Raw genomic sequence first — 25,595 nt, forward strand, 5'->3', positions numbered from 1 at the left:
TATATTATAAAATAAATATCAATTATTAAATTGTTATTTTAATTTTAGTGGAATTATTACTCTAATTTTTAATATAAATTATAATGTAATTTTTATTTGTTTCTTAAAGTTTGACTTTAAAGTCATTTTATAACAAGTAAAACAGATTTCAAATATTTTGACAGAAAATTTTTGTCTCTTTAAATTAAGATGGAGATGCGGATTTTATCCCTTATTTTTAATACATCACATTAGAAATATAATTCTTTAAATTCAATCTATTATAATTTAAAATTATAAAATATATGATGAAATTTACGTATTAAATTCATCATAAATTTTTATATTTTAAATTCATAAGAAAACTCTTTATCCTTACATTCTTTTAACACTTCTTACTTGTAATTTTATTTGATGACTCTCAGATCAAATTAGAGGGAGTTGGGATCTCAACTAAAGTTAATATTCCTCTTACTCTTTCTTTTTTCTTTTTTCCCTTTTTTTTTTTATCTTTTGCTTTTTATTTATTTATTTCCATCCTTTGCTTCTTTCTAATTAGCTTTTGTTTAAAGTCTTAGATGTTTATATTTATGACATTTTCGATAATATTTGTTATTCTAATAGCTGTTAACTATTTCAATATCCATTAACTGTTTTATTAGCTATTAACTATTAGATATTAATTATTTATATAATAATTTAAAATAAAAATATTAACTGTTTTATTAAAAATTAGATATTAAATATTAATAATTAATTATTTATATAATAATTTAAAATAAAAATATTCAACAAAAATATTTATTAAATTAACTGTTCAATATAAAAATAATTATATTATTTTATTGACTATAGTTAAAACGCTCTCTTTACCATTAAAAAATCAGAAAATATATTTTTTATTAACAATTATCTCAATCTCTAAACACTACTACACTATATCACTGAATAAGGAATGTAGTATTTTGATTATGGTCAAAACACACTAAACGTTATCTTAAAAACTACTATCGAACAGGGCTATAATATAATTAGAACATATTGCAAAATTAACTAATTTTTTTAACAAAGTATTTTTATATTTTTGAATAATATAGAGAATGTGAATTTTCAATATTTAATTTTTCATAATGGTTTTATCTTAATTTTTCTAGTTTATTTATTCAACCGGAATTAATCTCAAAATCTTATAGGTGACTTCAATATAACTTTTATATATATATATATATATATATATATATATATATATATATATATATATATATATATATATATATATATACAGCTTTAAAAATATAGTGATTAGTTAAATTATAACTTTACCTTGGAAAGGTTTTGGAATTGCTTGATTTTGTTGCTGATTGAAGATGTATATATATACATAAAGGGAAGACAACCCTAGACCTCATGTTTGGAATGTACAACAATATAGAGTGTAGACCTAATAATGGGAGGTTGATTGAATCTTATTAATTAAATTAGTTATAATTAAAAAAGATTAATAATAATTAATGTATTTAATAAATTCTTAACTTTCTTATATTATGATCTATAATGTTTTAAAAAATTATTTTTATGACAATATTTTTAATAAATAAATAATTATTAAAATTCTTTTAACATAATTTTTTTTAAAAAATTATAAAATGTTTATTTTATATAATCTAATATATTTATTTTCGCAATACATAATTATATATAAATTCTTAAAATATATTTTATTCATAATTTGTCAATTTTATCAAAAATAATATTTTAAGTTAAAATTTCATCTAAATTAATAATTTTGAAAAATTAAATTATATTTTAAAATAATTATTTTTTATTTTTAATAAAAACTAAACTTCCTTACATAATTTTTTGAATAATTTGAAAAATGGATGTATAATTAGAAGAGAAATATTTAGATACTTTAAAATAAATTATATTTTGATGATTATAATAGTTTATATTTGAATAATTATATTATAAAAAAATTTAAATGTTTTGTCAAATATATAATAATTTTATATAAAATAAGTAAAAGATAAATAATTATTTAAACATATAATTATTATAATTTAATAAAATAATTAATTTATTAACTAAATTACAGTGTTAAGATTAATTCATTTCTTATATAAAAAAATATGAAAACTAATTTATAATTTTTATATACTTAAAAATTAAATTAATATGGTTTTAAAAAAATGAAATTAATAATTTACCCTTGCGCTCTACTGCTATTCTAATGAGCGCTAACTTTACCTGTCTTCTCTTGCCCCTGTACGCCCTCTCTCTCTCATGCACATTCGGACACCCTCTGCTCGCTGATTACCTTATTTTTCTCTCTCAGAATTATCGGTTGCTTTCTTCGGTTTTTCCTTTGCTGTTTCTCTGCTTGTTTTGACGCAATGTCTCGCGGTGGCCGGCAGGATTCTGGCCGAGAACAGCAATCATCATCTCCATCTCCGTCATTGCAGCGCGGTGGTGGGGGCGGTAGAGGTGGACGATTTGGCCGCGGCTATGTTCTGACTTCAACTTTCACTCAAGATACTCCTCCACTGTCTTCGGCCTCCCCTCCAATATCTCGTTCTCCGGCGGTGGAGGAGCTGAGACGAGAGTTGGAGCAGAAGCGGACAACTGGAGATCAGGTGACCAAGGCTGGGACGTCGCCGGCGTTGTCAAAGGCCATTCGTTTCGTGCCTAGGCCTGGGTTTGGTACCGCCGGAAGGAAGTGTGTGGTTAAGGCTAATTATTTTTTGGTCGAAATCGCAGACAGAGATCTCTGTCGTTATGATGTAAAGCTTCGCGATACTTATACGTAGACATACTTCCATGATAATAAATATAATCTAAACATCTTATTTATACTGTTTACAATGACTAATTTTTATGTTGCTTTGTGTACATTCACTACACCAAGATAATGGATGTTTATAAGTTTGATTATTGCTTCTGATTAGGTCACCATAACCCCTGAACTAATTTCAAGGAAGGTAAACAGAGATATAATATCGGAGCTTGTTCTTAAGTATCGTGAGTCACAGTTGGGCAACCGAATGCCAGCTTATGATGGCAGGAAAAGCCTGTATACAGCAGGGCCTTTGCCTTTTGAATATGAGGAATTTGTTGTTAAGCTGGTTGAGAAGAATAATGATGCCGGGTCTTTTGGTTCAACTATGTAATTATGTTATGAACCTTAGTCTCTATTTGGTTTTTCGTTTTTCATTTGCTTCAACTGTCAATTCTTCTATTGTTGTTGAAGCTTGGTCATTTCTTGTTATTCATTCCTATGCAGGAGGGAGCGCCAATTTAATGTGTCAATCAAATTTGCATCTAAGGTGGACGTTCATCATCTACGACAATTTTTAAGTGGTAGACAAATGGATGCTCCACAAGAAACAATACAAGCTCTTGATATTGTTCTTAGGGCATCACCATCGAAAAAGTATTGTAGCTTTGCTGTCTTATGGAGTATTTTGAATTGTTTACTTTTCTCCCATTACCTCACTTTTCATTTGAGTTTCTATGGTCAATTTTTCTTATTAATTCTAATTGCAGAAGTTTATGAATGTTGATATTTTGTTAATCACTTGGAAAATTTTGAGCAGGTATACGACTTTTGGGTGGTCATTTTTCTCACCTAAGTTGGGGCCATGGGGTGAGCTTGGTGATGGTATAGAATATTGGAGAGGATATTATCAAAGCCTTCGCCCAGCCCAGATGGGACTGTCTCTTAATATAGGTCAGTTTTTTTTTTTTTTTCATTTGACTCCTTTTAATATTTATTATTATTTACTTGTTTATGCTCAATTTCTAATTTACATGTCACAGATGTGTCAGCCAGATCCTTCTTTGAGCCAATTATGGTTACTGACTTTGTAGCTAAATACCTTAGGTTGAGAGACATGTCAAGCCCTCTATCAGAGCAAGATTGTATTAAGGTCTGGTTATTTGCTTTCAATTTTGAGTTTGACTGAGTTATTGATGGGTCTTTAATTTCAGTTATAAAAAAATAATAGGTGTCATCTCATGGCTGTACTATGTGAAAGAATGAATAAGAATAAAGTGTGTCTAAGTTTTTCAAATCGTTTACCTTTGCTAATAGTTTTGATGCATTTTCACCTTTTCTCTGAAATTTTCATTTTTTAGTTGAAAAAGGCCTTAATGGGAGTAAGAGTAGAGCTAAGTCACAGGGAGTATGCTGAAAGCCACAAGATCACTGGTGTATCCAATCAGCCACTGAATAAACTATTGTAAGTTTGTAAATTTTTGTTAATAAATATTATGAAGAGTTGCATTAAAGCATTATTTACATTTTTAATGCCCTATTTTTATAAAAGCATGGTTAGGTCTTTTTTTTCCCCTTCTTTTCTATCTTTTCTTTCCTGTTTTTGGATTCATGAAGTTGGGTTTTGCTTGATTTTTGCTATTGAAGTCCTTAAACAATTTTTATAATTTTGTTTGTGTGATACCTCATCTTTAGAGCAGAGAAATGTCGGCCACTTGTGATGGTGGTGGTTATTGTGTTTTTATTTTGAGGGCCATGTTTCCTAGCAAATTTTTAAAGCAAAATTTTAAAACCCTGCTTAAATTAGAGACATAGTAAGGGACATATATGACGTCAATGTGGTGCACAGTTACAATGCTTATGTAAAAGCAGTTGTGCTTCTTTTAAATCAGTTTTATCATAATTTATTTAGCATCTTGCCTAATTTTCTTTTCTTTTCTCTTACAGCTTCACTTTTGATGATAAGAGTACAAATGTGTCATTGGTTCAATATTTCCGTGAGAGATACAATATTGGGCTTAAATATACATCCTTGCCTGCCCTTCAAGTTGGGAGTCGTTCAAAGCCCATTTACTTGCCCATGGAAGTAATATTCTTCTATAATAGTAGATATCTTTGTGTTTAGTGCCTATATAAGAGGACAATCTACTTATGTTAGTGTTCATATGCTTTCTTTTACAGGTTTGTAGGATTGTTGAAGGACAGAGGTACTCAAAGAAATTGAATGAACGGCAAGTAATTGCACTGTTAAAAGCAACCTGTCAACGCCCTCATGAACGGGAAAATAGCATTAAGCATGTATTACCTAGTCCTTCAGCTCTTATTTCCTTTGTTGATATCTTGTTGGTTAACATATGCTTCTTTTTTCTGTAATTGGTTTCATAATATTTTGCTCTCTAGATCATTTGGCAGAATGATTACAATAGAGATGAGCTTATGAGGAATGAATATGGAATTCAAGTTAAGGAAGAGCTTACATTCATTGATGCTCGAGTTTTGCCTCCTCCGATGGTGGATTTTGAAGAATCTATTGTTTTCTAAATTTTATATGTTATCTTGATTCTCAAAATCATCATTGTCATTTTCATTTTCTATTGTCCTTGCTGCAGCTTAAATATCATGAGACTGGGGTTGAAGCATATGTTGATCCCCACTTAGGACAATGGAATATGATCAACAAGGTGAACTTCAAAATCTAAATGCTTATAGTATGAGAAAATTTTTAATATTCATGAAGAAGATTTTTGGATGTCATTTTCTATTTCTAATTTTGCAGAAAATGGTGAATGGTGGGAGAGTGGAATTCTGGACATGTGTGAACTTCTCTTTGCGGGTCAACCAAAATTTGCCTGTTGAATTTTGTGGGCAATTAATTGATATGTGTGTCAGTAAAGGAATGGTAAGTTGTGCCAAAACCTGCATCAACAACAATTTTTTAAGAGTGATGTTTCATTCTTAATGTACTAGATTGACCTTTTTAGTTTATTTTATATAATGCTAGGGATTCAACCCAAACCCTATTCTTCCTGTACAGTCAGCTCATCCCAGCCAAATTGAAAGGGCTCTCGCTGATGTTCACAAGAAGTGTACTGCAAAACTTTCAAATGAGAAGAAACATCTTCAGTTGTTGATAATCATTCTACCTGATGTCAATGGCTCATATGGTCGGGAACAAAACCATATGTAAAATTTATGATTTGAAGTTTGTCCTGCATCTGATTTTTGCTTCTTTGTAGGGAAAATTAAACGAGTTTGTGAAACAGAATTGGGAATTGTCTCTCAGTGCTGTCAACCAAGGCAGGCAGCAAAGCTAAGTAAACAGTATTTTGAAAATGTTGCCCTCAAAATCAATGTTAAGGTTTGTTGTTTTGTATTGTGCTTTATTTTTTTTTTCTTTCTTTTTTTTGGTTACTTCTATATAATTTAAATTGATTATTGTAACTCTGCTAGGTTGGTGGTCGAAATACTGTGTTAAATGATGCTATTCAAAGGAGGATTCCTCTAGTGACTGATGTTCCTACAATTATTTTTGGTGCTTGTGTAACTCATCCACATCCTGGGCAGGACACTTGTCCATCGATAGCATCAGTATGTGAAGTTGTTTGTTTTTCCTGCCCCTACATGTTCCTGAGTATTAACGAGTGTTGATTGACTGATGCAGGTAGTGGCTTCGATGGACTGGCCAGAGGTAACAAAGTATAGAGGAATGGTCTCTGCACAAGCTCATCGTGAAGAAATTATCCAGGATCTCTATAAATCATATCACGATCCTGATAGGGGATTAGTTCATTCAGGAATGATCAGGTGAGGATTCATGCTCTCATGTGCCTTGTTTTAGAGCTGATATATAAAATTCTTCTTTCACCCTTATCTATTTGCTTATATGCAGGGAATTATGTATAGCATTTAAGAGAGTAACTGGGCATAAACCCAGCAGGCTTATATTCTACAGGTAATACTCTTTTTTTTTATCCCAGAGTGGAAGCTGCATGTTTTTATGCGATTGCTTTTTTATTTTTTTTTTCTTTTTTCACTTTGGACAGATTTGGTGTTAGTGAGGGCCAATTTTTCCAGGTCTTGCTGCATGAGATGGATGCCATACGAACGGTATTTTGGGCTCGGTTGATATTAGTGTTAGTCTATGGGTTAAATGTAGCAAAGTCAATGATATTAGTTTTTATTTTTGGGGTCCACTTTCATATTTGTAGGACCAACTCTCATCTACATGTTCTATTCTAATTCGTTTGCCATGCCATGTAGGATTGCCTACATGGAATCACTGCTGAATTCTATAATTATTCTCATGGGTGTTGGTTTTTCCTATTATTCTACACTTGAGTATTTATGGTTTTGACTGGAAAGCTTTTTTGCTTGCCTGATGTCACTGTTTGACTGATTCGTGTAACTTTTTAGTCAATTTTCATGAGGATCACAAAAATCTGTGGATTCAGTTGTGACTAATAAGATGTATCATTAGAATGTGCTTAGCGCTAAAGCATTCTCTGGTTGTAATAACTATCTTCTTTCTAGGCTTGTTCCTCACTTGAGGAGGGATACCTTCCTCCGGTTACCTATATTGTGGTGCAGAAGAGGCATCATACACGACTTTTTCCAGTTGATCGTCGTCAGACAGACAGGAGTGGCAATATTCTACCAGGTTTTGTGATTGGCTTCTCTGATGAATTTTGCAGTGTCTTTCTTGAGGGAACTAACCATTTATATTTGTTTTGTAGGCACTGTTATCGATACTAGGATTTGCCACCCAATGGAGTTTGATTTCTTCCTCAAGAGTCATGCTGGAATTCAGGTATTGTTACTTCAACTTGTTAATAATAAGATGTATAAATGAACCTACTTCCCTTGGTGTTGTATTGAGTTTGTTGCTTGGATAACTAGAGTTACATAGCTGCTTTGAACTATGTAGGGAACAAGCATACCTACACGCTACCATGTGTTGTATGATGAGAATCATTTCGCAGCTGATGGGTTGCAAGTTCTGACTAACGATCTGTGTTACACGTAATTTTAAACATCCTCTTCCGCCATTGATTTGTCTAGGGCTATGTATAGTCTTTTTTTTTTCCTTGTTACGTGACTTTGAAATCCTTTTTTGCTGCTGATTTGTTGCATCTGTTAAAATCTTTCAAGGTATGCAAGGTGTACTCGCTCGGTTTCGATAGGTTTGACTCCTGTCCTTTAATTACCCATCCTTTCTCTTATTAATATATGGTTTACCGGGTTCCTCCACTAAGAGTATTAATGGTTAAATTTTGAAAATTATGCAGTGCCTCCTGTCTATTATGCGCATTTAGCTGCTTCTCGAGCTCGATATTACATCAAATGTGAAACATCAGACGGTGGGTCTTCGGGTGGTAGGAGTACAACAGGGAGTAGTAGGGAAGAAGTCCAGCCGCTTCCTCTGATCAAAGATAACGTGAAAGATGTTATGTTTTATTGCTGAGGTTCCAGGATCCCATTTAGCTTAGGCTGCTTTTGGGTGTTGGGATGGGAAATGAAGCAATGTAGTTGCTCCGACTGGATTTCTTTGTATTCGAGAATTTGTTATGACTTGTTTTGTATTCGTGATATGCTTTTATTGCGGTACGACGTGAATGGAACATTTTGTGAATATTGTAAATATTCTCAATATTGTAAACTTTTTCTTGCGTTTGCTTGTGTAGCTATGTAAATCTTGTATTTATTTTTTCTGTCTTCTCTCCATACCATGTGCTGTGTGTACTTCGAAGGCTTTAATCGACCTAGCCAACCCAACCATGAGACCCATAAATCACGAGCTTCTTCCTCCCTCTCTCCCTTTGGATGAAGTCTCCTCCCTCGTTTCTTCTCGGTTGGCCAAGCCTCCCAGCGAAGCCCCACTTTCCTCCAACATCTAAGAGCACTATTAGCACTTTTGGTGCCCCTAAAGTGCCCCTATCTAGCTGGAAAATTGCAACTCAGGTGAAGGAATCGACCCGCAGGTTGAATTGCTTCTCCTAATGATAAGTCCCCATTCCGGTCACCTTAGCCAGCGTTGTTGGGCTTTACGACTTTGCCTCATCATTGTTTCGATTCAAGACAAACCATGCGCCATCATTTTTCGATTTGTGTGAATTAAGCTTTGAAAAATTTCGACCTAAGGACATTTGCGGTGAAATTCTGACCAAATTGGCTATTATTGTATGGGAACTCCGATGGTGGAATTCCAAGGTCGCTGGTGTTCTTATCGTCTCAAGATCTTCAAGTAGATACCAACAGAAACAATTTCTGCTAATAAAAATCACAACCCACAACCTTTCGCGATAAGTTTTTGGATCCTTCCAATCATCTTTTTAATTAAATAAAAATTGATGCTTACCCGTGTAGTCATTTGGAAGAAACTGTTGGGATTATAAATCCGGAAAAGTATAAACATAAAAGAGTAAATATAAGTGGTTAGATTACAATATTGACTTGATTAGTTATTTTGATGTGTAAAGTAATCTAATCACTTATATAAGCTCGAATTAAAATGAATTAATTGTAATTTGACCAACACTCTCTCTGAATTTTAATAAAAACTCCACAAACATTAGGGACTATAATATGCTCCAAGTAACAAAATTCATAAAGGTAAACTCGAATTTTAAGTTTTTACATGATATGTTAAAATTTTTATTGATATTTAAATTGAGCAATCGATAAATCTAATAAAATAATCAAAATTGAAACACTAAAATAATAATATTAAGGATGACAAAGAACGATAATTGAATTAAAATGAATATTTTTAGAAATTTGACACCAAAATACTCTACTAAATTTTTGGTACTACTTTATAACATCCATATTATACATTTGTTATATTGTTTATTGTATGTTCTTGATATTTGCTTGTGCATAGATCATTCAGACCACCTTCTTGCTTTCAGCAAAACCAGTATCTATTTGGGTCATACATTTAATTAAAGAGTAGAATATATGCAAGTATCCAATCAATTAGAATATTTTTTTTTTCTTGTAAGGGTGGTACTAAATTTTTAATTCATAAGTTTTTTATATTATAAAATAAACATTATTTTAATTTTAGTGCAATTATTATTCTAATTTTTTAATACAAGCTGTAATGCAATATTTATTTGTTTCTTGTAAGATGGTACTAAATTTTTTAAGTTTATAATAAGTAGACATTATTGTCACATTTCCAATTTTCCACTTCATAGTACTTTGTTCCCTATTATTATTATTATTATCATTATTATTATTTAAGAAACCCATATTGTAATGGGCTTGATTAGATCCAAAAGTGTGGGATCAAGAATAAACTGTGAGTTTGGCAATGGGCTTGAACGATTGATAAAGTTTGAGGTCTAAAATATGAAATTCTGTAGTATTTCCTTTTAGGGAAATCGCAACAATTTTTACAATTCTACCATATTTTTTTTTTAATATTTTATTTTAATTTTTAGTATCTGATTTAATTTTACTAGACTATCAAAATCAGTTATTAAACTTAAGAGTGACACTACGTAATCATGTCAAATAAGTATTATAATATTTGCTCAACTACTAGTCCAATCTTTAAATTGCCCAAATAATCCTTAAATTGAAAAGAGGCTCATAATCCCTAAATTAAAATTGATTCTACTCCTTTGGTTCATTTTTCTTTTGCATGTTCTTGCTCTTGGATGAAATTGTGAGAAAAAAAAAGGATGGGGTAAAACTGTAAAAATGAGCAAAGGTTGAGATTTTTTAACGATTTGCCATTTCTTTTATAAGGAGAATTGAGAGAATATGAATTTAAAAATAAGACTTAGCAGATGAGTTCGTAAGTGAGTGATGTGTCTTTAACCACTAAAGAAAGTTAAGTAATTTTTTCTTATTTAAATTTATCTATCATTAATTTATGATAGAATATATATAGTGAGATTCACCTATAAAATAAGTGAATATATTTAAATGTAAGCAGGCATGGCCATCAACTAGATGTGAATCATTGATTTAAGGGGGTTGAAATCAGATTGTATGATATTGGTTTTGATTGAATTCCGATTTAACCTGGCTTTGATCAAATTTAATATTTAATTTTTTAAGTATCTAGAAGGAAAAAAAATGATTTTAACCCTGAAGTTCGATGAAAATTTAAAATTATGATGCTTTTGTGTGTGAAAATTAATTTCAAATTTTAAATTTTTAGTTACTAATTTATCAATCACTAATAAATAATTGTTAATTATTGATTACCAATAATAATAATAATAATAATAATATTATAACCATTGAATTAAATGATAGGATGGAAAGCAACCATTTCCTATGAAGCTTCCTTGAAAATACCAGACATAAGCTTGGCTGACTGAAAATACAAAGTCCATGAGCACATAAGCTTGGCTGACTGAAAATACAAAGTCCATGAGCACATCACAACACATTGCCAAGCTTTCATTCCCAAAACCTTGTAAACTTTATATATCACATACAGCAATCATTTTCCTTGACTGAAATTACTAAGTCACTCTTGTTTAATTTATTATCATCAATGACTATTTAGTTGGGTGCCACCTTCTTTAATATTTGAATACTCTTTTATTTTTATCTGTAGTTTAAGATTTATTTCATAATAATTAAATTATTTAAATTATAATAAAATTTTTTATAATTTAATTAAATTATTTTTTATTTTATTTAATTTTTCATTTAATTAAGAGAGAGAGAAAAGTGATAAAATGAGTTATCTTATTATTTTAAAAGTAATTTCAACTGTTGAACAACAAAAATTTATTGCAAAAAAATTATTCTTCTTTAGAGTTGATTTTTAAAAAATAATTAAATCTCTATAAACATATGATATATGAAAATATTATAGTTTTGCAATATTTTCATATATTACAAAAAAAGTATTTACAAAAATAATTAAATCTCTATAAAAATATAATATATGAAATAATGAAAATATTATTAATAAACGTTAATAAAATAATTGTAAAAGTACTGTTTTATTAGAATTTTTTTAATTATTTGTCAGATTTTTTTTTATTTTTGAAAATTATTATTGAACAATAAATAATAGCTCTTATCTGTGTAGGGAATGTTCATCTATCGGCTGAAAGTCCATCCGCACTGTGCACGGGCTTTCTACAGCCATACCCTCAATGAATTTTAAAAAGGATTAATCTCAGTTTAATTAAATTTAATTTCATTTAATTTAATTTTCATAAATTTTAATTTTTCAATTAAATCGATCTCATCAATAGTTAACTGTGTCTACATACTTGTACGGATTATTTATTTATTTAATTTTCCTTTTTTTATTTTTTATATATTTCCATTTGTTTGCTCTTCCTCTTCATCCACTCGTTGCAGCCAGATGTGGGAAGGTAAGGCTGCGTGCAAAGGGAATTGATTGGTTTCGGTTTGTCGTTTTGGCTGAACGACCTTGGGTCCCGAGGTGCAGGTTCGTTTGGCCTGCAAGGGAGTACAAGAGCTCCCTGCATGGATAGTTGAGGGAATGGTCAGCTTTTCCAATGGGACTCATTTGTCTCCCAAATCCGAATAGACTGAACAAATGTTCCTTGTGTAATGTCAATTTTACCCTTTTGCCTCTAATTAAGCTGTGAAATTATTTATTATTATTATTATTATTATTATTATTATTATCTTTTAAATTGTCAAATAACAAAATTTATATTTATATAATTATATAAATTATCTATTTCTTTCATAATCACAAATGATCCTCATTTCTGCAAAAGGGAGTACATAATCTGTGTTTGGAGTCCACTTCTGAAATAAAGCTATAAATTAAAAAAATTAATTAAAGTGTAATATAATATAATATTGAGGGATCAAATTGTAATTTTCTAATAATTTCCTATGGCATCGATCGCACTTCCCCCACCTGAACGGCTGAACCTCTCCACGATCTCACTTTACAGTGGGCAAGGCCTCCTTGTTTTCTCAACGGATCATAACCTCCCCCGCCAGCCATTTTCTACGGCTTTTTGCATTCTTTCTTTAATGAGAAAATTCAAATAGTCCAAACAGGACACACCTGAAATAAATACAATTAAACGAGGGTAAAATCGTCACCCAACACGTGCCTGTAGTGTCGCGCAGAAATTAGTACGTTCTTTCTAATCACGTCACTTTGCACGTCCTCTGCTCCCCTCTATATTTTCTGTCTCTCTCCCGCTCAACTACGCTCTCCACTTTCTGCTTACCTTATTCACTGACGCTTGGAATTCTTTGTTGGTTTCTTCGGTTGTTATTTGCTCTTGCTCTGCAATTGTAACCGTTTCACACAATGTCTCGCCGTGGCGGTGGTCGCCGGCAGGATTCTCGCCGAGACCAGCAATCATCATCTCCATCTCCTTCGTTTCAGCGGGGTGGTGGGGGCAGTAGAGGTGGAAGAGATGGCAGTGGACGTGCCGGCCGCGGCTATAATCCGGCTCCAACTTTCACTCAAGCTGCTCCTCCACAGGCTTCGGCCTTCCCTCCAATATCTCGTTCTGCGGTGTCTGCCTTCCCTACTTCTGTTGCTCCGAGTCCGACTCCTGAAGCTGTGGTTTCTTCGATGAGAGCACCGCTGTCTCAGGCAGCAGCATCGAGTTCGGCGGCGGTGGACGAGCTGGGACGAGAGATGGAGCAGAAACTGACAACTGGAGATCAGGTGACCAAGGCTGGAATGCCACCGGCGTCGTCGAAGGCCGTTCGTTTCACGCCTAGGCCTGGCTATGGGACTGCCGGCAAGAAGTGTGTGGTTAAGGCTAATCATTTTTTAGTCGAAATCGCAGACAGAGATCTCTGTCATTATGATGTAAAGTTTGGCAATACTTGCACAAGTACATCCATGATAATAAATATAATCTATACATATTTACACCTTTTATAATGACTAATTTTTATGTTGTTTTGTGTATTTTCTTCTCTTGAATGGATTTTTCAATTGAATATAGATAGTTTTTATTTATTTATTTATTTTCCACCTTTTCCAGTTTATCATTTGGTCATATAGTTTTTTTTTTTTTTTTAATTTCTTTATATCATTCTGTCTGCTGCTGCATCTTTCTCCTATGCAATGTATGTATTTGTGAATGTGAGATTGCCTTTATATATACACTCTGTTTATGAATTTGTCTATAATGACCGCTCAATTTGGAGTATAACAGGCTTTATTTCTTTTCTAACTTCTTTTAATCTTGTGTTATGACTGGTTTTTCAAAACTTCCCTTCCATTTTAAAGTCAATCATTCTTTGTTTTTTTCTCCTCTGTTTGCTTGGGGACAATTTTTTTAATCGTGAATTGAAACGAGTGAGAGTGGATGAAGTTTGGTTTTTTTGTTTTTGCCATTTCACTATTAATACACCAAGATAATAGATGTTTACAAGTTTCATTTATGATCCAGGTCACTATAACTCCTGAAGTAACCTCAAAGAAGGTAAACAGGGATATAATATCTCAGCTTGATAGTATGTATCGTCAGTCACACTTGGGCAACCGAAGGCCAGCTTATGATGGCAGGAAAAACCTCTATACAGCAGGGCCTTTGCCTTTTGAATCTAAGGAATTTGTTGTTAAGCTGGTTGAGGAGAATAATGGTGCTGGTTCTTCTGGTTCAACAAGGTAATCATGTTATGAACCTGTTTGGTTTTGCACTTTTCTTCTTTTGACAATATTCAGCTTTTATTATTGCTGAAGCTATGTCATTTTTTGTTATTCATTCCTATGCAGGAGGGAACGCCAATTTAAAGTGGGAATTAAATTTGCATCTAAGTTTGACATTCATCATCTGCGGCAATTTTTAAGTGGTAGACAAATGGATGCTTCACCAGAAACCATACAAGTTCTTGATATTGTTCTTAGGGAATCACCATCCAAAAAGTATTCTAGTTCTGCTGTCTTATGGAGTACTTTGAATTGTTTACTTTTCTCCCCTTACCTATCTCTTCATTTCAGTGTCTGCGGTCAATTTTCCTTATAAATTCTAATTGCATAATTTTGTAAATACTGAATGTAGATATTTTGTTAATTGCTTGGAAAAATTTGAGTAGTTATACCACTGTTGGGAGGTCATTCTTCTCACCTAATTTGGGGCCGAGGGGCGAGCTTGGTGATGGTATAGAATTTTGGAGAGGATACTATCAAAGCCTTCGCCCAACCCAGATGGGACTATCTTTTAATATTGGTCAGTTTGTTTAAATTTATATTATTATTTTGACTCCTTTTAATATTTATTATCATTTTTTCTTTATCCTCAATATCTAATTTACATGTAACAGATGTGTCCGCCAGATCCTTCTTTGAGCCAATTATGGTGACTGACTTTGTAGCCAAATACTTTAGGGTGAGAGACATGTCAAGGCCTTTGTCAGAACAAGATCGTATTAAGGTTTGGTTCTTTTGTTTCAGTTCTGAGCTTTAGTGAGTAAATGATAAGTGTCTAATTTCATTTATTAGTAAATTATACGTATCATCACATTGTTGTACTATGTGAGAAGAATGAATATTAAAAAGGTGTCTTTAAGTTTTTTTACAGCGTTATAGCTTGGGTACATCTTATCTTTTCTTGAAATTTTCATTTCTAGGTGAAAAAGGCCTTAAGAGGATTAAAAGTAGAGCTAATTCACAGGGAGAATAATAAAAGGTGCAAGATCACTGGTGTATCCAATCAGCCACTGAATCAATTATCGTGAGTTTCTAAATTTATGTTGATAAAAATTATGAAGAGTTGCATAAGCATTGTTTACTTTTAATGTCCTATTTTTATAAAAGAATGTTTAGTTTTTCCTTTTTCTTTTCTATCTTTTATTTCCTCTTTTTGGATTTATGAGGTTGGTTTTTGCTTGTTTTTGATATTGAAGTCCTAAAGTAATTTGTAAAATTCTGCTTATAGAATATCTCTAGAAATGCAGCCCACTTATGATAGTAGTGGATTATTTTCTATTTTTACACTAATTTTTTTAGTTTTTGATTTTGGGGCTATGGTTCCTAGCAAATTTTTAAAGATGTAGTAAGACATATTCTGTATGTGGTGCACATTAACAACGTTTATGTGAAAGCAGTTGAGCTTCTTGTTTTAGCAGTTGTGTCATAATTTATATAACATACTGCAATTTTCTTTTTTCTTCTAGCTTCACTCTTGATAATAAGCATGTGTCGGTTGTTCAATATTTCCGTGAGAGATACAATATTGGGATTAAATATACATCTTTGCCTGCCCTTCAAGCTGGGAGTGATTCGAAACCCACTTACTTGCCTATGGAGGTTATCTTCTTCTATAATCATAGATTTCATAGTTTTTAGTGGCGGACAATTTATCAACCATGCTTATGTATGGTGTTCATGTTCTTTGTTATACTTTAACAGGTATGTAGAATTGTTGAAGGACAGAGGTACTCAAAGAAATTGAATGAAAGGCAAGTAACTGCATTGTTAAAATCAACTTGTCAACGCCCTAATGAGCGGGAAGATAGCATTAAGCAGGTATTTTCTTGTTTATATCTTGTTAACAACGTGTGCATTTTTTTTCCCATAATTGGTTTTGTAATATTTTGCTGTTCTAGATGGTTGCATGGAATGATTACAGCAGAGATGAGCTTGTAAGGAATGAATTTGGAATTCAAATTAAGGAAGAGCTTACATTCATTGATGCTCGAGTTTTGCCTGCTCCGATGGTAATATATTTTATATGATATTTTGTTTCTCAATGTCATTTTCATTTATTTTTGTGCTTGTTGCAGCTTAAATATCATGAGACTGGAGGTGAAGCAAGGGTTGATCCTCGCTTAGGACAATGGAATATGATCAACAAGGTGGACTTCAAAATCTAACTGCTTATGATATGAGAAAATTCAATGTCAGACAACATTTTCTATCTGATTTTGCAGAAAATGGTGAATGGTGGGAGGGTGGAATTCTGGACATGTGTTAACTTCTCTTTGCAGGTCAATCGAAATTTGCCTGTTGAATTCTGTAGGCAATTAATTCAGATGTGTGTCAGCAAAGGAATGGTAAGTTGTGCCAAACACTGCATCAATAACTTTCTTTTTAAAATACTTTTTTTTTTTAACAATGAAGTGTCATTCCTAATCTAGTAAATTAACCTTTTAAGTTTATTGGATATAATGCTAGGGATTCAACCCAAACCCTATTCTTCCTATACAGTCAGCTCATCCCAGCCAAATTGGAAGTGCTCTTGCTGATGTTCACAAGCAGTGTACTGCAAAACTTTCAAATGAGAAGAAACAGCTTCAATTGTTGATAATCATTCTACCTGATGTTAGTGGCTCATATGGTCAGGAACAAAACCAGATATAAATTTTTTAAATTGAAGTTTGTTCTGCATCTGATTTTTGCTTATTTGTAGGGAAAATTAAACGAGTCTGTGAAACAGAATTGGGAATTGTCTCTCAGTGCTGTCAACCAAGGCAGGCAGCAAAGCTAAGTAAACAGTATTTTGAAAATGTTGCCCTCAAAATCAATGTTAAGGTTTGTTGTTTTGTATTATTATTATTATTATTATTTTGCTTTTCATTGGTTACTTCTATATAAATTAAATTGATTATTGAAACTCTGCTAGGTTGGTGGTCGAAATACTGTGTTAAATGATGCTATTCAAAGGAGGATTCCTCTAGTGACTGATGTTCCTACAATTATTTTTGGTGCTGATGTAACACATCCACCTCCTGGGGAGGATACTAGTCCATCGATAGCAGCAGTATGTGAAGTTGTTTGTTTCTCCTGTCCCTACATTTTGTATTAAAGTATTGATTGACTGATGCAGGTAGTGGCTTCGATGGACTGGCCAGAGGTAACAAAGTATAGAGGAATTGTCTCTGCACAGGCTCATCGTGAAGAAATTATCCAGGATCTCTATAAATCATATCACGATCCGGATAAGGGATTAGTTCATTCAGGAATGATTAGGTGAGGATTCATGCTTTAGAGTGCCTTGCTTTAGATCTATCTATAAAATCCTTATTTCACCCTCATCTATTTGGTTGTATGCAGGGAATTATGTATAGCATTTAGGAGAGCTACTGGGCATAAACCGAGCAGGATTATATTTTATAGGTGATGCTTTTATTTCATAATGTGGAAGCTGGCATGTTTTTATGCGATTGCTGATAACTTTTTTGATTTCTTGTGACAGAGATGGTGTTAGTGAGGGCCAATTTAGTCAGGTATTGCTACATGAGATGGATGCCATACGAAAGGTATTATCAGCTCTGTTGATAGTAGTGTCAGTCTATGGGTTAATTGTAGTAAAGTCAAAGACATTTAAGTTAGAAATAAGATTATGGCTTTTATGCTTTTGTTTGAGCATGTTCACACCTGCACACCAACTCCAACTGGGAGCCACAATTTCTAGGCAACTGATTTTTTTCCAACTTCATTCTTTTCTTTGTGGGTGTTGGTTTTTCCTTTTATTCTGTACTTCAGTGTCCTTGGTTTTGAAGGGAAAGCTTTTTAGCCTGGTTGATGTCACTATTTGACTGATTGGTTTAACTTTTTAGTAGATTTTCATAAAGATAACAAAAATCAGTGAATTCAGTTGTGAGTGATTATTTGTATTATTAGAATGTGTTTAGTGCTAAAGCATTCTTAGGTTGTAATAACCATCTTCTTTCCAGGCTTGTTGTTCACTTGAGGAGGGATACCTTCCACCTGTTACCTTCATTGTGGTGCAGAAGAGGCATCATACACGACTTTTTCCTGTTGATGGTGGTCAGACAGACAGAAGTGGCAATATTTTACCAGGTTTTGTGGTTGGCTTCTCTGGTGAATTTTGCTTCTTTCTTGATGGAACTAACATTTATTCATGTTTTGTAGGCACTGTTATTGATACTAAGATTTGCCACCAGAAGGAGTTTGATTTCTACCTCAACAGCCATGCTGGAATTCAGGTATTGTTGCTCCAACCTATTAATAATAAGATGTATAAATGAATCTACTCCCCTTGGTGTTGTATTGAGTTTGCTGCTTGGAGAACTAGAGTTACATAGCTGCTTTGAATTATGCAGGGAACAAGCAGACCTACACACTACCATGTGTTGTATGATGAGAATCGTTTCACATCCGATGGGTTGCAAGTTCTCACTAACAATCTTTGTTACACGTAATTTCAAACATCTTTTTCCACCATCGATTTGTCTAGGTTACGTAGAATTTTTCTTTTTCTTTACCTGTTACGCGATTTTGAAACTTTTTGCTGCTGATTTGTTCCAACTGTTAAAACCTTTTCAGGTATGCAAGGTGTACTCGCTCTGTTTCCATAGGTTTGACTCCTGTTCTTTAATTACTCCTTTTTCTTATTAATCTTTGGTTCATTGGGTTCTTCCAGTACAGTATTAATGGTTAAATTTTGAAAATTATGTAGTCCCTCCTGCCTATTATGCCCATTTAGCTGCCTTTCGGGCTCGATATTACATTGAGGGTGAAACAACAGATGGCGAATCTTCAGGTGGTAGGAGTACAATGGGAAGGAGTAGGGAAGTTCAGCCGCTTCCTGTGATCAAAGATAACGTGAAAGATGTTATGTTTTATTGTTGAGGTTACAGCATCCCATTCGTGTTGCCTCTTGTTTTTGCACAAATTGTCAACTAATTAATGACAGTTGAACTAAAAGAAACTTAACTGATGCTAAGTGTTTTTTTAAGCAAATGCTAATTTTGAGTTTAACATGCTATCATACTGCTTTTGGGTGTTGGGATGGGAAATGAAGCAATTTAGTTGCTTGGACTGGATACTCAATTTCCTTGTAATTACTATTTTGCTTAATGCTCAATACTTCTTTGGCCATTGAATTGAAGTTCTCATAATTTTGATTTCCATCTTTTCAAAATTTTTATGCATCGTATCATCAGGAACTTTAATCTTAGGTGATGCATTGAATAATTGTTTTGGTGCCATTTCAGTGATAGCTTTGAAGTAAAAATTGGGAAAGGAGCCTTTCTTGTAAATTATATATATTTTCCTTGTATTCTGCCTCTTTACCATATTGTCTGCATTTGCCAGTTGGGGATGAATTGGTACCCCAATAAACATTTCTTACTTGCAGTAACTGTAGCTGTGACAAAATTACATAGAATGACAGAGTGAGATGCTAAGAGAAGTGGAAGGGAGGTTTTATGGTTGAGGCGCTCATTGTCTCTCATAAAATGTGAGATTTGGTTTCACAATCAAGGTCTAACTGAGAAATTTTCTGAAATTTCATTAAGAACGAACTTCAAGAATTTTCCAAGGTTATGGTGGGATAATGAAATTAAAAGAAGATCTCACCACAAACACCAAGAGCACATTCATGGTCTCATACTGTGTTGATGTTGATTCATAAGAAATGGGTTCTAAACAGCTATTGATTCATTAAATTGACTTGTTCCGCTATTGTTTGTGGAAATGGTTGATCATTTCAGTTTGGGACTCATATGAAAATGAGTTTAATAATCGTTAGATTAAATATTTGTATCAACATTAAACTAGCCCAATTTGACACCAATCTATTGATATTTTATTTTAAGTAAAACTAAAGGTTGAAACATAATTTGGAATTAACAAAGGTGATATCGTTGTATACACAATTTTTTATCGTTAATTATGATAGGATGCATTATGAGAAGACTCGAATGAAATACACTGATCAATGATCTGAATAAAATCATTGTACTTCCATTAGAAAGAAATTATACTTAGAAATTTCTAATGAAAACATAATATGGGAATCGTTGAATAAGTAACAAAACTGAGAAATTTCTATAAATTAATGCTGTGTGAATTGTAATTTACAGAGCTCAATAAAGATTCAGACTCCCAAGCTACTGCACACTCAGAAACAACTAAAGAGTGCGTGGCTCTGCCAGTTACAATAAATATAAACCAGCAAGAGCATTACAAAGAAAGAATGGTAGTTCAGGGTATGTTATAAAAACCGGTAAGTTCCAAGCGTAAACATGCGCAGAAGGAGAGTTATCATGGTTATTGGTATCAGCTTGTGAGGCACATTCCTTGGTGAACTGTTGTTACTGATCTCACCTGCATTGACAAACTCGCTTTTGCCAGTATTTGTAGTTGTAGAGACATTTACAGACATGGAACCTAACAGGATACGCCGATAAAGGATAAGTTGGGTGCAGTGCTAAAATCAAACAAATGTTGCTATTTGGGAAAAGCTAAAAAAAAAAAAAAAAATAGTTCCGCATAGTCTCAACATCCAAATATAGAAGGCAGTTGAAACTTACAATCATAATTAGTCCATCCAAGCCGTTGATTAGCAATATCATAAACAAAGATTTTGTCTTTTAGGACAAGATCTGCAAAAGAATTTGGCAATACTGTTACCATAAGAACAGGCCCAAGTACAAGAGTGAATTTATGGATAACTAGGCACTGGTTCTATGAGAGGAAGGAGAATTCAGAATGTTTCGACTGCTGACTTTTGATCATGTTGAGTTCAAGTAACTTTGTTGATGTAAGAAGATTATAAAAATAAAACCTCATGCATAAGGTAATTTTCACTTTGATATAAAAACAATAATTGCTCTAAAGCAGTTGAATCATGGGATATCTTTGGCGAATAGATTATAAACCCAAAATCATCTCAATAAACAAATCCAAAAACTAGATTTTTTTTTTGGTGATGTCATTACCTCCTAAGATAGTAATTTCTTGACCTGGAGTTTTTTGAAAGCCAATGCACCATACTGCAGCTCCACCCTGCAATTCCAATTTACCTATCCCAGTTAGATATGCAAGATGCCAGACCAAATTACTGAACTATGTTAAACAGAAGCCTGACTTAAAATGTAAGATGATTATTATGAAGTCAATATCCATATTGGTTCGAAAGAAAAGAAGAGACAAATATTAGTGGGTATAAATAGAAAAGAGCGACTGCTTTCCTCATCGCTCCAAATTATCAGATTTCAACACATCATGAAACTAAATTGAATGCAAGTAATGGAGCAAAGATGGAGCAGTACAAGATTTAACAGAAACGCAGAACACAGAAAGCTGGAAAAACTACTCAAAGAACAGAGAAAAAAATAAGGAAATCAAGACCAAGTATTCAATTCCACAGAACAAATTGACGGGAAACTTCAATTGAAGAAGACAGACATCTCATTCCAAATTTCTATGCAAAGGAAGCATGCACAGACATTCATAACAACTACAAATAAAAAAGTGAATGAATAATAGTCTTAACAACTTACAACAGAATTTTGCTGTAGAAGGTAGTCCTGAGGATTTAAAATCAAGGATGCACCTCCAGCAAAGTTGAAACTAACTTGAGGAAATACATCATTAATACTGCACAAATATGTAATTCCAGGTTAGGATCGTCTCACAGAACAGCATACTCAATGGAAAACAAGCTGAGATTACATATGTGGGAAGAGAACCTGGTGGTGACCAAGTAACATTGATTTCCCTTAGAAAGATATGTGCGTGCATTTTGTGAAGCAATAGATGTAATCTGCACCAGGAGGACAACTAAATACCTCAGATATAGTTCAAGTTGGATAACATGGTAACACTAAACTCCTGAGATATGTAACACAGAGAATTTGATAAGTGGGCTACTCTGATTTATTGGACATGAAGATCCTCAAAAACTTGATTCTTTCATGGTATTAATTAAAAACTAGCAAAAAGTTACTTTGAAACTTACAGCATTGACAAAAGGACCATAAGCTGCTTCAGAAAGATATGCCAAGGTTGTTCCAGAATCAACTATTGTTCCCTGACTGGTTGATGTTGCAAAAACTGATGGATCAATGGCTAAAGTTTGGCCATTAACAGAAATGCTCTGTAGATTTAAATTATAATGAGGCCTGAAATTTGAGATGTGCAGGTGGTTAGTCACATTTAATGCAGAAACAGAATTTTACGCCCCATTGCTTGGAGCATCAATTAGCAAACAAGGGAAGGTTATCTATGCAATCAAAAGCTATCAAACAGCTATAGGAATTATTCCCAAAATAAATATCTGATATGTAAGGATGATGTTTTTGTGGCAGAAAGACTGATAATTTAAGCTTTGCCGTAGTGACACTTAGCTTAGCTATTCAAGCATTGAGCTTAATACCAAATAATTGGTTTTGGATTTTTGAGGATAGCGACTGAGGCATGCTAATAACAAGCTGATCTAAACGATCATAAAACAAGATTATTTTTCAGCCCTAAGCCTATTTTCATAGGCATTTAAATATCTCAGCATCCATAAGCCTAATTGAACCAAAATTACAGAGTTTGAGTAGGACATTTCTATCAAGATCTAAACTCTTAGTTTAGATGGTTTATTTGGTAAACACATTTGAATAAGCCTCAAAGTAGCCAACCCCAAGGTCAATTTCACTGAACAGCTTGATACAAATACATCCAACATAACAAGAATCAATTAATGCTGTTTCATGGTAGCTGGTAATTTAGGACAAAAAATTTAGTGTCAGTACAATTCAAGCATTTAGACATCTTTTAACTTTTCACTAATAAAAGTGAGCTGTTTTTCGCTGCCTCAATTAGATGTCATAGTTAGTAATAATAGTTTCAGAAAACTCAATAAGAAAATGAACACTCAATTATCCACTGAACAAATTCGATGCATATCAAACAGCCTCACAGATTATCCATGCCACTTCGTACTAGTGAAGCTTTGAAATTATATGTGGATTTATACCAAAATAAGAGAAATGAAAAACTCATCAGTGATTCACTAAAGCAAAATCTAAATGTATAAATCGGGGAGCAAAACATACTGTGATGGGACAAGTGGAGTATAAACAATATTTGGCTCCACAATTTCTCCAAGAACCAGTACACCACCACCTGCATCATCTCCTTTCAAGCAATGAGAGAAAACCTTTGGTGTTATCCCCTGTGAAGCCAGCTGCGAGATGACAGACATGTCCTGTTGCCCAAAACCAAAGATCCCATCAACTGCTCTATCAGACTTTGTCAAGTCCCCAGTCTGTAATGTGCTACACCTGTTTCAAAATTCACTATCTAAATTCAAGAATTCCAACTTCTAACAGATAAAAATGGTACAACTACTCTCCCACGTTTGACAGATTCATGACAGCTCACCCGAAGACAACAGAAGCTGAAGAACTATTGGTCACAGACCCACCAAGAACCGTATCAAAGTGCAACAAATCAGCTACATAATAGCCTGTTGTACCACTGCCATCCCCATACTGGAAGGTGTACCCGCATTGATTGCTTTGAGAAGAACACAGAGAATCTGATGATTGAATTCCAACAGCGCATCGTTGGTCTGAACAAGAGATCAATGAAGCTGTTGATGAGCTTCCAGGATCAAAGGAAGTGAGTGGAATCTGTAGAAGATGCCAGTAATCATATTGAAAAGAGTTCTAACACCAAATTGCCTCTATTGTTTCGCAAAGTTGATGAGATTAAAATCAAACAAGTAAAAATATGGGTCAAGTTAATATGAACTTACTTGGAGTCCACTAGTAACAGGGCAACCATTGCAGGAGCTGCAACTGACCCACAGAACATCACTCCCAGTATCTATTTGTACATAGAAATCTTTTGGAGGAGAACCCAATTGCACTTTTGTATAATAAAGCCTAGAACACAATCAAAATAAGTAAACTGAATCAAACAACCAAAATTACTGCATAAATCAACTGGTTCCGAGATGCACTTTTTATGTGTCCAATGAAACAACCATTACGAACCCGATTGCATATGGAAGTTTCTATATGCAAAATGTGTATGTGTCCCATATAAAAGCCATTAAGAGCCCACAAAACTAAGCAGCATAGTTCAATTAAAACCAACAAAAAGATAACAAGGAATAGTAAATTCCAGAATCCATAACTCCAAAATTGGAAACCCAGAACAGCAAAATCCAATCCAGAAACAATAGATAGTAGAAACCCAAAGACCATTACACAAACAAAGAAACCACCGAAAGACATTAAATTTTTTACATTTCCAAATACAGAGACCCAATTGAATATACAACCGAAACCAAAAAGAACCCACTCCCCCCCTCCCCCCCCCCCAAAAAAAAAAAAAAAAAAAAGAAAAAGAACATAGGCAACATCATGTAAACAACATAAAGAAAACAACAAATTTACCCAACGAGGAAGGGATTGAATGTTCCTTGAACAGGGAAATCCACGACTCCACCAGCAGACTGCAATATTCTACGATGCCTAGAGCTATCTCGTTCTCTGAGCTGGTTCAACTCAAGCCTATGACTGGGAGGAATCCCCCTCTCAAGAGTAAGAGTAGCCGGAAAAGAAGAAAAAACCAGTGAGACGGGCAAAAGTAAGGCAACGATGACAATTCCGGCGGGAAAAGTCATTGCCATACCGGTCAGCTTTGGCTGCTATTTCCTTTCGATCTCAATGGAAGAAGAATTGAAACTGTAGTGATGATAAAAAACAAGAATGGGATTGTAAAGGGTTGTGTTTTGTCGTGAAATCTGCAGCGAAGAGATGAAGAGATTGACAGATAGAAAGAGAGAGAGAAAGGAAAGTTGAAAAGAGACAGATTGTCTATGACAACAAGAACACTTAAGATGGTTTACGTGAACGTTGTTAAATCTCTGATATTTATATTATTTTATTTAATTATTTAACATTGAGTTGGGAATTACATGGGAATTTCTCTCTGTGTTTCCATTCGGTAAACAAACTGTTCCAACTAACTACATCCTGTGCTTATTTCCCACGCTTTTTCTTTTTCTTTTTCTTTTTTTTTTATGATATTTTCAGGTATTTAGACTCAGGATTTGAGTTCCTGCGTTGGAATTTAAATTAATTATTTAAAATTTAATAATTTCATAAAATATTTTATTTTATTTTATATAAAATAAATATATAAAATTTTATAAAT

General features: G+C 33.3%; 3 protein-coding genes across 3 annotated transcripts; 2 read left to right on the forward strand and 1 right to left on the reverse strand.

Annotated features, from left to right (window-relative positions):
* The first annotated feature begins 2,202 nt into the window (after nt 1–2,202).
* Nucleotides 2,203–8,432, forward strand: LOC110643366 (protein argonaute 5-like). The gene is made up of 22 exons (XM_058148187.1): nt 2,203–2,759; nt 2,925–3,142; nt 3,260–3,409; nt 3,573–3,706; nt 3,796–3,905; nt 4,114–4,217; nt 4,700–4,838; nt 4,934–5,050; nt 5,153–5,263; nt 5,362–5,433; nt 5,529–5,651; nt 5,754–5,916; nt 5,989–6,110; nt 6,203–6,340; nt 6,414–6,556; nt 6,642–6,704; nt 6,796–6,859; nt 7,283–7,409; nt 7,486–7,559; nt 7,677–7,771; nt 7,901–7,932; nt 8,038–8,432. Exons 1-22 carry the CDS (start codon nt 2,373–2,375, stop codon nt 8,211–8,213), a joined length of 2,862 nt encoding a protein of 953 aa, XP_058004170.1. The 5' UTR covers nt 2,203–2,372; the 3' UTR covers nt 8,214–8,432.
* A 4,476-nt stretch (nt 8,433–12,908) lies between these two features.
* Nucleotides 12,909–19,508, forward strand: LOC110643361 (protein argonaute 5-like). Its single transcript, XM_021795714.2, has 22 exons — nt 12,909–13,544; nt 14,134–14,351; nt 14,460–14,609; nt 14,780–14,913; nt 15,008–15,117; nt 15,314–15,417; nt 15,860–15,992; nt 16,095–16,211; nt 16,292–16,402; nt 16,469–16,540; nt 16,616–16,738; nt 16,860–17,022; nt 17,095–17,216; nt 17,308–17,445; nt 17,512–17,654; nt 17,739–17,801; nt 17,881–17,944; nt 18,362–18,488; nt 18,561–18,634; nt 18,752–18,846; nt 18,975–19,006; nt 19,108–19,508. Exons 1-22 carry the CDS (start codon nt 13,032–13,034, stop codon nt 19,278–19,280), a joined length of 2,979 nt encoding a protein of 992 aa, XP_021651406.2. The 5' UTR covers nt 12,909–13,031; the 3' UTR covers nt 19,281–19,508.
* A 949-nt stretch (nt 19,509–20,457) lies between these two features.
* Nucleotides 20,458–25,296, reverse strand: LOC110643371 (aspartic proteinase 36). Its single transcript, XM_021795726.2, has 10 exons — nt 24,833–25,296; nt 24,187–24,316; nt 23,811–24,061; nt 23,483–23,710; nt 22,396–22,558; nt 22,127–22,200; nt 21,938–22,034; nt 21,374–21,440; nt 20,966–21,037; nt 20,458–20,822 (listed from the first exon to the last, which is right to left on the reverse strand). Exons 1-10 carry the CDS (start codon nt 25,066–25,068, stop codon nt 20,647–20,649), a joined length of 1,494 nt encoding a protein of 497 aa, XP_021651418.2. The 5' UTR covers nt 25,069–25,296; the 3' UTR covers nt 20,458–20,646.
* Between the last annotated feature and the right edge of the window lie 299 nt (nt 25,297–25,595).

The sequence above is a fragment of the Hevea brasiliensis genome, chromosome 6 (genome assembly GCF_030052815.1).
Source record: "Hevea brasiliensis isolate MT/VB/25A 57/8 chromosome 6, ASM3005281v1, whole genome shotgun sequence".
NCBI lineage: Eukaryota > Viridiplantae > Streptophyta > Magnoliopsida > Malpighiales > Euphorbiaceae > Hevea > Hevea brasiliensis.